General features: G+C 43.7%; 3 protein-coding genes across 4 annotated transcripts in view; 1 reads left to right on the top strand and 2 right to left on the bottom strand.

Annotated features, from left to right (window-relative positions):
• PCMT1 (protein-L-isoaspartate (D-aspartate) O-methyltransferase) overlaps positions 1–3,809 on the bottom strand; it is a 31,434-nt gene extending 27,625 nt beyond the window's left edge. For both annotated transcript variants that reach the window (XM_065732261.1, XM_065732250.1), the window contains exon 1: positions 3,566–3,809. In XM_065732261.1, coding sequence (XP_065588333.1) covers positions 3,566–3,809 — 244 coding nt within the window. The remainder of the gene's footprint in view (positions 1–3,565) is intronic.
• PLEKHG1 (pleckstrin homology and RhoGEF domain containing G1) overlaps positions 1–16,857 on the bottom strand; it is a 521,486-nt gene that overhangs the window by 408,315 nt on the left and 96,314 nt on the right. The gene's annotated exons all lie outside the window — the stretch shown is intronic.
• NUP43 (nucleoporin 43) lies at positions 8,130–16,735 on the top strand. Its single transcript, XM_065732299.1, has 8 exons — positions 8,130–8,267; positions 8,365–8,487; positions 8,737–8,814; positions 9,202–9,379; positions 11,870–12,005; positions 13,160–13,311; positions 14,799–14,921; positions 15,579–16,735. Exons 1-8 carry the CDS (start codon positions 8,148–8,150, stop codon positions 15,791–15,793), a joined length of 1,125 nt encoding a protein of 374 aa, XP_065588371.1. The 5' UTR covers positions 8,130–8,147; the 3' UTR covers positions 15,794–16,735.

Genomic DNA, 16,857 nt, shown 5'->3' with positions numbered 1-16,857 from the left:
AACTAAGTCATATAATAGTAAATTAGCCATATATTATTGAGTCTTTTCCTAATTTTCAGCATATGCTAGCTTCACAACAAAAAGAAATTTTGGTCATAGTGATGAATTTGAACACAGCCAACTATTTCTACATTTACCATGATCTATAACTCTAAAGTAACCTGCCCCTAGATAATTCCCAGAAGTGCTGCCTGCACTTTGTTTAAACATTTTTAGAGGTAAAGTTTGAAGAAGTACTCAATATTTCCAGCTGAGAAGAAGCAAAGACTTAAATAATTACCTTATAAAGCTGAAAAATACTTTTTCAAATAACACTAACACTTGAACAATCAAAACATCCTGGGGGGGGAAAAAAGGTTTTTTTTATTAAAACACTTGAAAAAAAGGTAGCAAAACTCCTTGATAGAACAAGGTGATGAACTCAAAGGCAGCAATCTTGTTGGACAGGTGAGTGCTTTTTAATCAAGTTTATTTTGTATACTGCACAAGCTGTACATCTGCAATGCTTCAAATCAACAGAGCAAGACTATGCAAGGGCAGGTAAAAATCAAAAGAGCAAAAAGTCACAATATTCTTCAGTCATTTGTCTCTAAGTATGCACTAAAGAATACTCTAGGACCTTCTTCATTAGTTTGTTCCTTTCAAGATGTGAAAACAAAGGTAAGGCTTGTGAAGAACAGTTACCTAAATCTGCATGCAAGTACCACAAGCACTTGGAACTGCTCTAAAATAATTCTTATTAAAACTAGAGAACAACCTAACCCTATAGCTGAGGCAATACTGGAATAAACATATATTAATATATGTCTTAAATTAATGTAATATAATTAATATGATATAATGATATTAACCATTTTATTGCCACAAAATAGAAGTAACCACCAATGGCAACTTGAAAGAAAGAGTAGTCTTTACAGTTGGCTTAAAATACAAGAATACATAGCTCACAGGAGTTTTCCATTGATGCTTTTATACAGAAGCAAAACAAGAAGCTCCCACTCTCCCCAGCCCACTTACACCCACAGCAAAGCTTACTACTTCTCTAAACATAACAGCACAGCTGCTTATGGATAATGAGGAGTTTAAAACATTTTTTTTTTGCCCCACAGAAGGGAACATCTTACAACATATCCTCCTTCACACATACAGGCTCAGCGAAGAAACAACCAGTGGCATAAGGGCAGAAGCAGAACAACTGAGTCAGCCTTTGCTGCATAAGACAACATCCCGTGTCACTACAACTAGAGTTATTTAATTTATGCAAATTACACAGTTACTAAGTTACACACACACACACAAGATACCCCACACACTTAGAGAACATCACGCTAACCATCTGATTTGTATTCTTACTTCTCTAGCATAGAAATGCTACACTGCTCAGCTGTTTTTAGAGTGAAAAGTTAAACATGCTGAGAGATCTACTATTCAAATAGAATTTTCTAGAGCATTTCACCCTTTCTGTAGCCAATGATTTTTAAGCTTGCCAAAAACATGCCTAAGCGAACTATATACCACATAAAATGAAACTTTCTTCTTTACTTTTCCGCAGCTTTCAGCAACAGGTAATCACCTTGTCTGGAGAATTCCTACTTACAATTCTTGGTCTTAATCCCATAACTGCTCTGCACTGGTAAAGCCCTACATCATCACTGCAGTCCCACTGAAGTTGACAAAGCACCTGCCAGCAACACAACCTTGCTGCAAGATCAAAAGCATCGGTGCTTCAGCAGTGATGACACATGGAATCAAACTCCATAACCCATGTGAGGTTATAAAACAGGTTATGTTTATTATGGCACCAGGTGCAAGGGAGATATCTTCTGCCTAACTCACACACTGAAGAGAGAAGCAACTACATATCTTAAGGCACACCACATACATATTCATTACAATTCAAGGACATGACAGAAACTCCAAGAAGTGATTACACCCCTGGTAGTCGTGGGATTAAGGCAAACAGGCATTTTGTTGTAAATTCCCAGCCCTTTAAGGGGAGGGTAGCCTGAACATGCTCCCATTGATGTTATGCTGAGCTGAGGTATCTGTTTTGCCATTTTAACTTCAAGAGCAAGACATCTATTCACCTTTCTTATGTTCACTTTGATAACAAGCTCCATGGCCTCATCCGTGTTTCATTCCTGAGCTTACATTTACACAAGCCTCTGTCCTTTAGCTTGTGTCCATTCAATTTACGTTCTCATGATTCAGTTATTTATTTCCACTCCATTTAAACATCACTCAAAATATTTTGAGACACACATTCAAAACAGAGGGGAAAGTAAAGAATGCAACTTTTCAGGTAATTGCTGCTACTTAAAGTTTTGAGATAAAGCTGGAAGTTTAACACTGCACTTTCTTCTGTTTACAAGCTGCTGTTGTTGCATTCTCATAATGGCTCAAGAAAAAAAAAAAACAACACATCATTTGCAAAGCCCTAACAGCTTCCACGTGTTGGAATACTCATCATTTTCTTCAGGAATTAAATCAGTTTTGCCCTCAGGTGCTCAGAGCTGTAAATAATTCTGACAACGATGACTTTTTAGATATATTTTGGAGTCTGAAGTCCGTTCTACATGCTGTGTAATCGACCTTATGCCATGATTTCATCAGGGCAGTATTTCTAGGCCTTAGAGACGGAGATGAGGGGCAGCACATTGGATAACTAGAGGATTCACTAGCTACTTGTTAAACTGGCAGATTTTAGTGTCAAATTGAAAAATCATTTCAGCAAGTATTACCCTGCTGAGCGTAAGAGTTCTTAATAGCAGCAAAAGAAAATGCTGGAAAAGCTCTCTGGATCAGAACATCTATGGCAAGCAGGCTAAAGACAGCAAGGATAGTTCTCCCTAGGCTGCACGGGGTCTGGCAGCACCGAAACAAGAGACAGCTGCCACAGCACAGGCTCGGAGTCTACGTACATCCTTTTGTGAGTACAACCTGCGCATCTGAGGGTAAAGAAGAGAAACGCCGGAGGCGCGCCTACCTAACAAAGACTAAGCGCAGGGCAGCGGCTATCTGTCTCTCTATCTGTCTATTTCTATTTCCCTGCGTGACCCCGCAGCGCCCGGGTCACGGGAGCAGAGCGGCGCGGAGCATCCTGCCGGCACCGCCCGCCTTCAGCACGGGGACAGTACGAACCCTCCGCAAAGGCGCGGAGCGGCAACCGGACGGCCCTAGCTCACCGTCGCTCATCTCAAACGGCAGCGGCTCCGGCCCTCCCCGCCGTGCCGCCGTTACGCACCTTTCGCCCAACGAACGCTCCCGTTTCCCCGCGAACGGCCGCGAGGCCCCGCAAGGGCGGTCCCCGTACCCCTCCTCCTCCTCCTCCCTGCCGCATCTCCTCCCTCACTGACTTCCCGTGCCCGCCCCGCACCGGTGGCCGCCGCCCTCGGTCCGGCACGGCTGGCGGGAAGCGCGGGGACGCCGCGCCGCACGCCCCCCGGCCGGGCGGGCACCGCCCTCGCCTCCTCCCCCCGCCGCCGCTCCTTGACAGCTGGCGGCCGCGGGGACTCTGCGCGCGTGCGGCCGTGCGGCGCCGTTACCGCCCGCCCCACGGACTCACTGCGGAGGTTGTGGATGAGCTCGGAGTGGCTGGCGCCGCCCGACTTCCAGGCCATGGCGAGGCACGCTCTGCGGAGCAGGTAGAGAGCCGCCTTCAGCGCCGCGACTGCGCACAGCAGCTTCCCCAGGAAGGACACAACCTCCAGCGCCGACACAGGCGCCGCCTCCTCGCCGCCTCCTCCTCCCCCTGCCCCGCGACCGTCGGGGGGAGGGGCCACGCGCCCACCGCCCCGCGCGCCCGACATGCTCTGGACGTTGCCGCCGCTCCGTCGCCTCGCGCCGCGGACCGCGCATGCGCGCCGCCGCCGCCGCCGCCGGGGCGCGCGAGGGTTTGGGGGGGGGCACTGCGCATAGTATGGGGGGGTCGCGGGACGTGCCCGGCGCCACGGAGCGCGCGGGCAGGCACGGGAGCGGTGTCGGGAACGGCCTCCTGAGGTTAACGACACGAGCGCAGCGGCCCTCCCCGGTTAAGGGGAGTTGGTCACGAAGATGTCCGACGGGGGAAGGCAGCAGGTGTTTAGTGTGAGGTGAGTTAACGACAGAGGCACGGCACGGCACAGCTCCGCTCCGCTCCTCTCCCTTCTGTAACTCTCCCCCCCCTCCACCCATTGTGGCCGCTCTCATGAAACGCTCACACCGCCCGACCTTGCCCGGCCGTTATTGGCCCGCACGCCCCGCCGCCCTCACGAGACAGCCAATGACTGCTGCCTCTCTGCGCGGTTTTTTGCATGACGCGCGCCTATTGGCCGCATTCAGCCCGTGAGGGCCGAGTTTACGTGTCGAAGGCTGCTATTGGTCAGCCGGCTCGGGCGGGAAGATCCGCTTAGCCAGCGTCGGACGGCCGCGGCGCTGTGGCTGCAGACTGACGGGAGTGAGCGAGCGCTGCCACGGCAGCCGCCGAGCCGTTGAAGGGCAAAGTTGCACGTTTAAAAGGCCACGAACTGCCAGGTCCTGTCGGCAATGTGTAGTATGAACACTGGAGAAAATGCAATGTCAATCGTAAATTCAAATATCATACTGTTCTCTTAACTGCACTCCGTGTACAAGGACGCACACTACCTAGTATACCACCAAGAGAGATGTGGATAACATCATACTGTGCAAAAACCCATCTTGGGAGCAATGAGACAGCACCATCTCCTCATCACACTGCTCTCTGTCCCACAGTCATTAATTCAGGTAAGGGAAGTGAGGTGAGCGTGGGAATTCGCTTTTCTGGCTAGCATTCTGTAAAGGGCAAAGCTGACAGTTGCCCAGTGCACACACCAGGATAAATGTCCATTGAATTCCCAGAGCTTTCCCGTCTGGTTCTTGTAACATTGCGGATGGATCTGCCACGTTGTTCTGTATCCACATATGATCTGGAAACTGCTGTACAGCCAGTCCCACAGCATGAGGGGGCTCCTTGTTGTGTCTGGTGGGTCAGGAGGGAAGGAAAAAAGCCATGGAGTTGCAAGAATTCCCAAAGGGCAGCAAGTACAAAGAACAAGCAGACATTGTAAAAACACACGAACAAAAATACTTCATTGTTTTAAATGCAAATGGCATTTTCTGTTGTCAGATGCAAGCAAACTGCATTGCTTTTGCATAGAGAGGCTGTTAGCAACAAACTAGCTGACCCATGCTTAAAAGCATTCCAGGGATACTTACACCCTTGGGAGACCAGAAATACCAGAGAAGCCATTTTCATCCAGCCTGACTGTTCCTACCAGCACCAGCTCAAATTAACTTAGGCTTGTCAGAGCACAGAGAAAGAGCCTAACTTTATCTGTGAGGAACATACAGACCTGCCCTGCAGCTTACAGGCTGACCTTGGCCATTTATTGGCACCGTGCTTGGCATGGTTTCTCAGATAAAGACAGGGACGTAAGTGATATCTGAGGTGGTAACAGGCATGTGTGAAGGAAATGCTTTGGCCGTGCAGATTTCCAGGAACTTTAAGACAAGCCAATTTGTCTCAAATGACACTGAGAAACTACAGTGCACCAAGGCAACAGGATGCACCCTTTTGTGCAGTAAACAGCCATACAGGTCACTAGCTCTTTTTGCTCTATAACCTTGGGCCATGAATCTGTTATTAAAACTTATGAAGAGCATGCTTGTCAGTAAAAGTCCATGAAAGAATGTCTACATTCTATGCTAGAATAATAATAATAAAGTAGAATTTTTTTCAAGTGTTTTCTGTCCATCAGCACATTTTCATCTGCTCAAGGTTCCTTCATCTTCCTCCTCACTTGTCCAAACCAGCATAAGCACCTCAGTCCCCAGATATCCATGGTCAGTTGTGGGCCTCTCTGCCTTCCAGAGGTGCGACCAGCCCCCCAGCCCCTCCAGGCCCTACCAAGGGACAGTAGTGGGCCATTTGCTCTGACAGGAAGATCCCATTAGATTTAAGTATGCAGCCTGTCTTGGTTCTCTCTCCTTTTCTCCACATTCACCCACACCTCAGTCTCTTATACATTTATATATAAACCCCTCCATGCTACTGTTTCTGATTTATTTTTTTCCTCCTACTTCATGCACCCATTAGAATTTTGAAAGCCTTTGAATTTCAAAAGCATGTGAGAAGTTGTCATCACTGTCTGGTCCCATCTGCTTCTGCATATACATACGGCAAGCAGAAATTTCTTTATGAAGTGTTCCTGCCGAGCATTTCCGCAGCTATGTCCCAAACCACACACTAATTGGCTTCTACACCTACACTCACTGCTCTCCCTGCCTCTGTTCTGTTTTTAACTTAATCATTCTCCTTCATATTTTTTCCTGTTGTCCCAAGTCAGCTTTAATTTTATATTTCCATTTCAGAAGTTTGCATTCAAGGTTATTTTGCACTCTGCCCCCACAGGTCAGGGCAAGCAAGGGCTATGAGTGCACTTCATGGCCCCAGCACTCTGCTCTGCAGTGTCCTGCATTGTCAACCGTGCTTGTTCAGGAGATTGAACTGGGCCTGGCTCCAGGAGCTATGACCAGCAGTAAATAGAGTCTTCAATAACTTTCTTAAAATATTGCTGTATGATAATTAGAGGAAAGCAGATTATTGGCAAGTAGAATTCAGAATTGGCTTCATCCTGCCTTTGCACACCCACTGACTGGCAGGTGCCTGCCTCTCCAGTCTCCACAGCCTCTGACAGAGAGAGACATGCTCTGGCTTCTTATCCCTCTCACTCACACTCCTAACTTTAACCACACTGAGGACAACCCATACAAACTAATTTCTGCCTCTGCTACGTTTGGGCCCGACGCCCAGAGCTAGCTTTGTCTAGTCTTAAAGTCCTCATTGACAACCTCAGGAATACTTGATGAGGCATTTTGTCTCACAGGCTTTGTTTCTTTTTTTTACTCATTTAATTAAATCTGAAATTATACTGAAATAATGTACTAACACAGCACCCATCTTTCATAATGATCAAATGCAGATTATATTTAAAGGCCTGCAGAGCAACCCCAAATCCAACACAGAGCAGGCTGCCAAAAGAATCTAAAGAAAAAAAAAAAAAGCAAGACAGAGAAACAAAATAGATTATTTTTTTCCTTCCCAGTGAAAATGGTCCGTGTGCCCCACCTACTGTCTTTAATATTTCCAAAATGCTTTTGATCAAGTGCTCCTGAGCAGTCAAGGTATGGTCTCTCCCATGCTGGGTTCTCCATGCTGTCGCCACGTTCTCCCCCTGACCCTTCTCACAAGTTGGGAGCATCAGCAGGGTGTACTGGCCGAACTGGCTGTGGCTTGCAAGGTCACTGCTAGCAGCTCCAAATGGTGCTGCTGTGAAATAATCAAGTCACTGCAGAGAGTGGCAGGGCTGTCTTAAGGTATGGCCACTACCATAGCATCTGCTTTTTGAATACATTCCACGTTGGATACTGCTGTACATAATTATGAAAGAAACTTTGCCACAAATGAAGCTGGAGTAATGCACAAAGCATACAGATTGATGTCACCGATCCTGTATCGCACCTGAAGAATGGCGATGCTGCACATCAGAGCAAGAGCATGTCGTAAAAAACGTCAGAGTGCTTTGGCAGGAGCATTGCAGTAGCGGAGTTGGAAGCCTGACCGAGGCACTGCTGCTGCTGCCGGTAAGCACAGGCGGCGGAGCAGCAGGCAGCTGGCAGCGCTAGGCGGGAGGAGGAGCAGCTAAAGGCGGGCACGACGGAGTACGAAGGTGCCCGTGGAAATGGCCGCGCTGTGCTGCAGCTTGCTCCCGTCCCGGCCCTGTCAGCCCGGAGCTCGCTTTACAGCTGACCCCTGAACTTTGTGCGGAACAGTTGTTCGGGGCTCCGGTGATCACAGAGTCACTGGAAGGGGCCCAAAGGAACCACAGAGCCCAGCACCCGGCGTCACGCGGCGCCACCCAGATTCGAGCCTGATCTATGAGCGCGCCCTGCACACGCTGTTTTAGGGCGGTGACCGCTGCCCTGCGGAGCCTGCTCGCGATGCGCGGCAGCGCAGCAGCCGGAGGGGGAAAAAAGCGACCGAACGCGGGAGCGCGCATCTCGCCGCGCTCAGCGCTGTCCCTCGGCGCTCGCCGTCGCCCCGCAGCCAATCAGGAGGTGCGTGGCAGCGGCGGGAGCCGTGCGGCGCCATGGAGGAGGTGTGCGCCCGCTTCGTGTCGCAAAAGATCAGCAAGGCCCGATGGCGGCCCCTGCCCGCCGCCGTGCTGCAGCCCCCCGACCTCTTCGCCACCGGCTCCTGGGACAACGAGGTAGAGCGGCGCGGCCCTCGGGGGCCGCCTCTGGCAGGAGCCGGAGAGCCCCGTTACATATCCTCCAGGTAAAAGCGGCGGTTTCGTTTCCCTGCAGGACAACCGAATCTCTATTTGGTCCGTGGGAGACGTCGGAAACGCCGGCCTCAATGGGGAATATCAAGGAGAGCCGCAGCTGCTGTGTGACATTCAGCACAACGGCGACGTGATGGACATGCAGGTGACGGTGCTGCTCTGTAAGAGCTTACCACCTGGGGGAAATGGGATGATAACGAACTGTGGTAGGCGTGGATTGAAAAAAAAAGAAAGTTATGAAGAATGGTAGAATTAATCAGTGTCTGTGGGTTTTTTACTGCTCCTGAAAACGCACCTGAGTAGTCCAAAATCAAAATGACCATCTTAATATTCATATAAACTCATAAAGTTATAACTTATTAATCATTAAGTCATAACTTATTAATCTCTTTAGTTTTTGGACCAAGAGAGAATTGTTGTTGCCTCCTCAACAGGAAGTGTGACCATATTCCGTCATCATCAGAACAGCCAGGTAGGTTCCTTCTGCTGCAGTCTGTGTAATACAGGTCACTTGGATCTCACTGTAAGATTTGTTAAATTTGAAGCAAGAGACACCTGTATTCAACAATACATTTACTTGAACTGTGCTAGAAAAAGATTTAGTTCTGTACCTAAAGGAGAGGAAAACATCTTCCACACATACAACATTAATCGGATTCCAGAGCCAGACAGATTCGTTTCTGTGTTAATATGGAAATTTACATCTCTAGTTTTATTTATATAGAAGATTCTCATTCCAGTGAGGTAGTATGGCTTTCTTGGAGTTTCTCTCCACTATTATGAGTATTTGTATCCCATATGCTTTGCTCAGTAAGGATCATTATTTACCAGCAGAATCTCATGTCTGATTACTGCTTAGACTCTCTCTGCCAGTCACCGGTGGGAGAATGCCCATTATCATGCAGATCAATACACAGCTTGTGGAGGAGCAGCATGTACTGGAGTCATCTGCAACAACCCAGAAATTGTCACTGTTGGAGAAGATGGTAGAATAAATCTCTTCAGAGCTGACCAGAAGGATGCAGTGAGGACGATAGGTATGCCGTGTGAATGCTCAGCATGTTTTAGTTTGGAACAGTTTGGTTGGTGTATAGAATAGAATACTTATTTTAGCCAAAACATTGCTGTGTAATAGAAAAGAAAGCAATTGAAAATTGAATTAAATGTTTCAAGGTCAGTGTATTTCTTCCAGCTTCAAATATTTGGAGTACGTTTCAGATGTATCTATATATGCATTCAGACTTCAAGTGTTTATAAGTTAATGTTTTAACTGGTGGAGACATTCTAAGATCAACATTTTCTGATTGATCCAGACAATGCTGTGATAGAGTGCATAAAATAGTTATATTTCCAGAAGCATTGTCACCAATTGTTTATAAGCTGGGGTCAATAACTATTGTCATTTCAATTCATGTTGCTGATAAGCTGGGGTCAATAACTATTGTCATTTCAATTCATTATTTGTAGTAAGATTAACTTTCATGCTATCTGTATTCAAAACCAACAATTTCCTCATGTCTAAAGGAGCATCAGGAGCTAGAAGTCACTATTTGTACCCTATTCTACCAGATCCCATGGCTCGCAGCCATCATCTCTTGCTTAGTGAATTGGTTCATATTTCCTTGAGTAAGAATTATCAAATAGAGTAATAGGTGTTTGTGGGAGGTGTCAAGCCTTACTCTCAGTAGTTCCATTATGCTGGTCTCTTGGAACAGTGTGTAGCAACTAGGGGAAGTCAAACTTAAAAGCAGAAATTATTTGAAGCACAGTAACAGCATTCCTGATAATGGAACTTCCTCCCTGAAACCTCAGTGTGACACATTGCCCATGTTTCTCCTCAAGTGAAATCTTGCTTAAGATTGAACAGATGAAGGAACTTAGACAGTGATAAGCCAATTAAGGAATGAAGCTCTGGGGTTTCCAGAGAGGGGTACTTGTGTGTGCATGGCTGTATACTTGCATACACAAGGCAAATCCTATTAATCGCATACAGTGAATCTCCTTGAGAACTGCAAGAAGTCATTTTAAATGATAGGAAGAAACAGTGCTACACAAGGCAAAGTTTTACTCTTAACCCACAAAATTCAGTAACTCTTCAACACTGAGGGGGAAAAAAAAGTAATTTAAAAGGTTAAGTTTTCATTTACAACAGATACTAACACAGTGCTCTGATATGGGTTTACTACAATAGAACATTTCACTGACTTTGGAAGGAAAAGGTCACTGAAACCTTGATTTTTCTCTGAGCAGTTGCTCAAATGAGCATAGTCAGATTTAATAATGTGCAGAATGCAAGCCATTAATACTTGATTGCATTACATAAAAAGATGTGCTTTGTAGTGGTAACAAACCACTGCTCTGATGCAGTGAGACTGTGTTGGGCTCAGCAGGGGTACACATAAAAGAAAGCACATACGAATTAACTGAGAAATATCCTTTTGGAAACAAGATGTAAACAAATAATTCAGTCAAGTGTATGACTTGATAAGTGGACCTTACTTGGTCCTAGGAAGGGACTAGCAGAAATTCATTGATTAGAGATTCATTTACAGTAAAAGTTGTGAGAGAAAAGAGCATCTTGGAAGATGCTTTAAAGTTGCCTAGGGATGGAGTTCAATATTGTAAATCAACCCTCAGTGCAGATTCCCAATTCAGTGACACTTTGTTTTCTAGGTACTGGGCTCACTTGTTTGGTTTGTTTTTTTAAAAACACACCAGTGTAACTCATATACCCTATAAAATATTCATACAGAGGTACATTGACATTTCTACTACTGTTGAATGGTTTTAAAAGTGTAAACCAAAATTGATGGGTTTCTACCCAACTGTAGTGAAAAAACCCTCAAAAGTTAGAGAAGTAAAAATCTTTTGGACGTAAGTATGCATCATTGATAAATCACTCATTTTGACAGAACATTTTAAATCCATCACAACTTAAGTGTTCAGTCATCTAGCATTTGTGACTGTCCTGCAACTTTCATTTAAACAGCAAGCAGAAAATACTCCTTCAATCAAGTGTCTGTAACCTGACAATAACAAACTTAATCTCAATACCAGGAAAGGTATTCCTATTATGCAACCAAAAAAAATCACCTTTGATTTTAATTAATTTTTAAATAGTTGGAGTGAAAGTAGACTTAACATTACCCCATCATAATCAACATTAAATATCTATGTAAAAGAGAACAATTCACTCTGAATGCAGAACTTGTCTTTCCTAAAGCTTCATGTTTCAAGTCAGTGCTGCAAAGTATTATTGAAATCTGTAGAAAACTGTGATGAGAAAGAGCTGTAGAAAAGAAACATGGGAAAGCCATTTTCCAGGTAAGATTAACAGACAAAGTGTGGTTTCTGTTTGTCTTTAAGAACAAGGATGAGTATAATATTGTTGACTGTGCTGGGCTGTCTCCACCCCTGAAAATGTGGCCTGGTTTTGGAACAGTTGTTTTGCATTCATCCAGTGGTGATAAGCATTCAGTATATTACCCTGAACTTCTAGTTTAATGCTTTGCTAACCTCTCTTGCAGACAATGCAGACAGCAGTACACTCCGTGCCGTGACTTTCCTTCGCACAACTGAGATCTTGACAGTAAATTCAATTGGACAGTTGAAAATATGGGACTTCAAACAGCAAAGAAATGAGCCAGCTCAGATATTTTCTTTGTAAGACCTTAACTTTTGTCTACTTAGTGAGAAGTACATGCTACTTTATAATTTAAGACTTTCCTGATACCATCCCATTCTTGGCAATGGGGTGGTAAATAATTATTTTTTCCAAAGTATTTATACTGCTTCAGTATTTTAGTATCAAAAGCACATTCTACCTACTTGCTGTTGTGACTGAGCACTGTAATGGTCTGCTTTGTGATCTAACTGAAAGACTATTGCATCTGCACATTTGTTTTAAGAGAAAAGCTAAACACTTCTTCCTATTAACCTGATTAATTATACTTTTTTTTTTTTACCTAGGAAACCCATTAAAAAAATCACTGACATTTGAAATGTTTCTGAATGATAACTTTATGCCTTAAACTAGAAGATCTCCAGAGGTCCCTTCCAACCCCAGCAATTCTGTGATTCTACAGTTATGTGAAAACAGAGCTTGATTCATATTCTGTTGAATATGGAAAATTCCCATTGCTATTAATAGACATGGGGTTTGATACCTGTAACAGCAATAGGACCAATGCAAGGAGAAAGCGTTACAAAGGAAGGAAAGAATAGAATACTTACCTGTCTGAGAATTTAGGCTCACAGGAAAAAACTCCACAAAAGAAGCATCTCCAACAAGAAATTCTTCTTCAGTGGCAGTCAGCCCTTAAATGAGGTCCGAGAGGGGTTGAGCCTGGCTCCGCCCCTTCTGATCACACAGGTCCATTGCCTTCACCTGTGCTCCCAGGGCTGACCATGTCTTTCTTCCAAGTGCTCAATCAGTGGTTCAGGCTGTGGCCCAGCAGTTCCCTTACGGTACCTGATTAGTACCTGGTCTCCCTCTGTAACTGATTGTACATGTTGCAACTGTAATTATAATGTCAATATCAGAGTAACCTTCTTGTGGTTATACTTGAAATATTCGTACACAAGGCTTTCTCACTCTTGTAAAGCTGTTGCATATTGTGTAGGTGCCCTACAGCACAGAGCCTACAGCCCCTCCAGTTGTAGCTGCCTGTTAGTGCTGTAGGTCTAAACTCCAGGAGGTGACGTGCATCTGCAGTTGATGCAGTTGCCCTGTTGGTCAACACTCATGGAGATTAAGAAAGAGGAAATACAAATTGAATGAAGAATTAATGTATATGTATTTTTCTTCTCCTTTACAGGACAGGTGACAGAGTTCCACTGCATTGTGTGGACAGACACCCCAATCAGCAACACATTGTGGCTACAGGGGGCCAGGATGGGATGTTGAGTATCTGGGACATCAGGCAGGGTACCATGCCAGTGTCCCTGCTAAATGCTCATGAAGCAGAAAGTAAGTGTCTGAATTAAGGAAAATAGAAGGTGTTTTAGAAAAAGGTTCTTTAAATCCTGATAAAAATTTGGATATGTTTAGCAACAGTAGAAAGCAATTATATTTGCTGTGTAAAGTGCCTTTACCCAATTGGCTTTGTTTTGTTCCCTCTCTGTATATGAAATTGTTCTCACCTAAAAGGCAACTTGGTTAATTTAAAACTAGAATTAGTAAATAGTTCTTTGTTAGCCTTCACTTATAGAAACTGACACTGTGGTGTATAAAGTAGTAAAGTGGGAACAAACAAAAACATGGAGGAGGGAGAAATGAAGATAGTACACATGTATTTGGTGATTTCAGAGTGCTGAAACAGCTCTCTTCTCTGTTTATTTTATATGGATAAGGTAGTAATTCATATTGTGCTGAACGTTTCTGATTGCCACAATTTTTATTTAAGGAGTAAGAAATAATTTTTGAGTTAAGTTTTACTTTTCCCAGTTGTGGTATTTTGGCAGAATTAAATGTATATACTGGGAAGGAATGTGTGTTGTGTGCAGATTTAAACTAGTAGTAGAGAAGATGGCATAAGAAATTATTCAGAATGTCTGAATTCAGGTAAGATTGTAACCTCTAGCAACATTCACAGCATTGAAAATGGGACATCTGTTGGGTTTTTTTTCCCCTCTCTGGAGGGAAAACTGCAGTAATATTTAAAGGTGGGGGTTTGGGGTCCTTCTCCCCAGCCACCTACCAGTTTATAATAGAAGTTTTTTGTTGGGAGCCTGAGTGCATGTTGGTATCATACTAACCGGAGGACACTGAGCTGCGTGCTTGATCTTGTGAAATGGTTTTGTTCTTCTTCAGACCCTGAGAGTCCAGTCTGTCTTCACTAGTCTATAAAACTAAAACAAAACTGTGTTGTCTTCTCAGGAAGCAGTAGCATTCTTCTGTTCAATTGAAGCTCTTTTTTCATTTACTGGAGCTGACTGTTCTTTCTTATCACTTCTTGCAAGCAAACCCATAGCAGGCACTTGCTGACTGACTCCATTCTGTGTATGGCCAAGCTAAATAACACTGCTCTCACTGATGCGGATTACTATTAAGTACACTCCCTTTTATTTGTGCAAACATTGTAGTTCTAAATTGTGTATCCTGCACCACTGTGGCAACAGCAGGATGACACCAGCCTTTGAGGTGCGTAGTGCTCTTCCAAACTGGGTGGATAAGTGAAATACTTATATGTGAAACGGCTGGAAATGGTGACTATTATCCATGCCTCTATCCTTGCTGAAAGAAGCCCTCCTGATTTACAGTTGTAAAGTTGTCTTTCTCCTTTCATTCATAACTCTTCAGTTATTTTTAGACAAAAGTGAGCTCTTAAGATTTTATAGTCACTATTTGGATTTCAGTAATGCAAGATCGTTGCAATGTAGAAATGTTAAGGAGCATGGTTATACTTTTAAGTATGCTTTATGTTGTTTTGTTGGGTTTTTTTTTAATATCTGTAGTGTGGGAAGTTCACTTCCACCCCTCCAATCCAGATCACTTATTTACATGTTCTGAAGACGGATCTCTTTGGCACTGGGATACTTCCACAGACATATCTGAAAAACCATCTTTTCTTCATCAAGGTAAGGATGACTGAAGTTGGATTGCATTTCATTTGTCAAGTGGCTGCATAACTAAATCCAGTGTGCTGATTTATATTATCCAATTACTAATAGAGTCCCAATTCAGAACGTTACAATCTGGTTGATGTTCCTAAAGAAAGCACTGATAGGATAGGCTCTTCAGGAAAACTACTTAAAAGGCAAACACTTGATTGGGGCACTTCTGTGCTTTTCATTTGGCCTTGCCATACTCTGTTCTGTACATAAAGAGGCACATCTGGTATTTCAAAGATAGATTGGGTTCAGTTAAAATTCATACATACAAAGAAAAGACATAAAAGGCAGTCTAAATGACCTTAGTCTTGGAGGGAGATGTACAGCATTTTATAATACAAGAATAAATGGGAATAAATAAATAAATTTATTAATACAGTGGGATTATGCACTCCTCTTGTAAACTTTTCAGTGTCACAGCTGGAAGACTGTTACTGACTGAAACCAGATCCCTTTGTGTTGTGTGGAGCTGTAGTTGATGACAGGATACTGACAAGATAAATATTTCACATTCTGATCATAAAGACTGCTTGATTGTTTGCAACTTCAGATTGTAAACAGTGGAAAAACTTTCCCCTTTTTTATAAACTGATTTTCCTGTCTTCCTTATTTTCTTTCTTTTAGGAGGAAGAAGCACTGCCTATATTTCCCACAACACCATTAACCAGTCTGTAGTAAGTGCTTGGCTAAGCAATGATCCAACCAAAGACCGAATGGAAATCACCAACCTAATTCCAAATCAGACTTTGTCTGTGAATACTTTAGATGTTTTGGGACCGTGTCTAGTGTACGGTACTGATGCAGAGGCTATTTATGTGAACAGACAACTTTTTGCATGAAATTCTTCCAGTATCCCTTTGAAACGCTGATCACCTTTAACTTCAAGAGAAATGTTATCCATTGGATTCGACTTCTTAACTACACTGAGTGTTATCAGCTTGTGGGGGAGAGGCCTTGAGCTTGGTCCTGGCACTGCAGAAATAATGCAGGTTATCCCAGATTCTGAAAACTCTCACTCATTACTGATGCTCCAGCATGAGTAGATAAGCAGATTTACATGTCAGCTTGCACTGATTTCCTCCCCGATGCCTGCTTTTGCTAAGCAGACATGGTAGTTGCTAAGGCAAAGATAAGTGTTGTAAGATTATTTCCATAATACACCCAAGGTGAAGTAAAGGCAACACCCTCTTCTCATTTTTTTAATTTTTTTTTTAACATAAAGACATTTTCTTCAAGTATTAGTCCAAGGCCAAACTATAGGGTTTCTTGGCATTCTTTTTATGCCACTTGAAAGACGGATTTTTAATCTGAGGGGTTTTTTTTAATGTATTTTGGGAACATAATTTTTTATCTTAGGGCTTTAGAATTACAGAGGAAATCTCTTAGTGCTCTGAAATGCGAAAGGTCCTGTCAGAACCTTAACATTTCAGCAGCCTTATTTAATGTTATTTACAGCTTCATCATGGATGTTAAAACTTGAATGTTAAAATGTCTCATGTTAAAACTTGATGGTGATAACCTGTCAGTTACTCTCACAACAGAAGACTGCGTAGTCATGTGGTTCATCAGTGAGAGACTTGTTGGCTGTTTTTTCAGGTGTGAGACTTCCTCAACTCAGGACACAGTCCTGTCAGTCAACATCTCGCATCTGGTCTGTTGTAATCCTTGGAAGGTTGATTTTATTAGTAATGTGCCTACCTTTTGTTGCAGAGAACCGTTTCTCTTTTTAATAAATATTTTGCACAAGGATACAAGGATGTTTTACGTTAGTTGGAATGGATGTACCTGTAGCCGTCTGTACAGGAAAGTGGGACAAATTCTGGGAGCGAGATCTGGGAATAGAGGGCAGTGCGGGCATCTGGGCGGCAGCAAATGAAGTTACAGGGCTTTAAAAGGCGTTTTC

The sequence above is a fragment of the Cyrtonyx montezumae genome, unplaced genomic scaffold, assembly GCF_038088225.1.
Source record: "Cyrtonyx montezumae isolate F1298 unplaced genomic scaffold, pur_monq_1.0 scaffold_0, whole genome shotgun sequence".
Lineage (NCBI taxonomy): Eukaryota > Metazoa > Chordata > Aves > Galliformes > Odontophoridae > Cyrtonyx > Cyrtonyx montezumae.
This window is presented reverse-complemented; position numbering and strand designations above follow the sequence as displayed.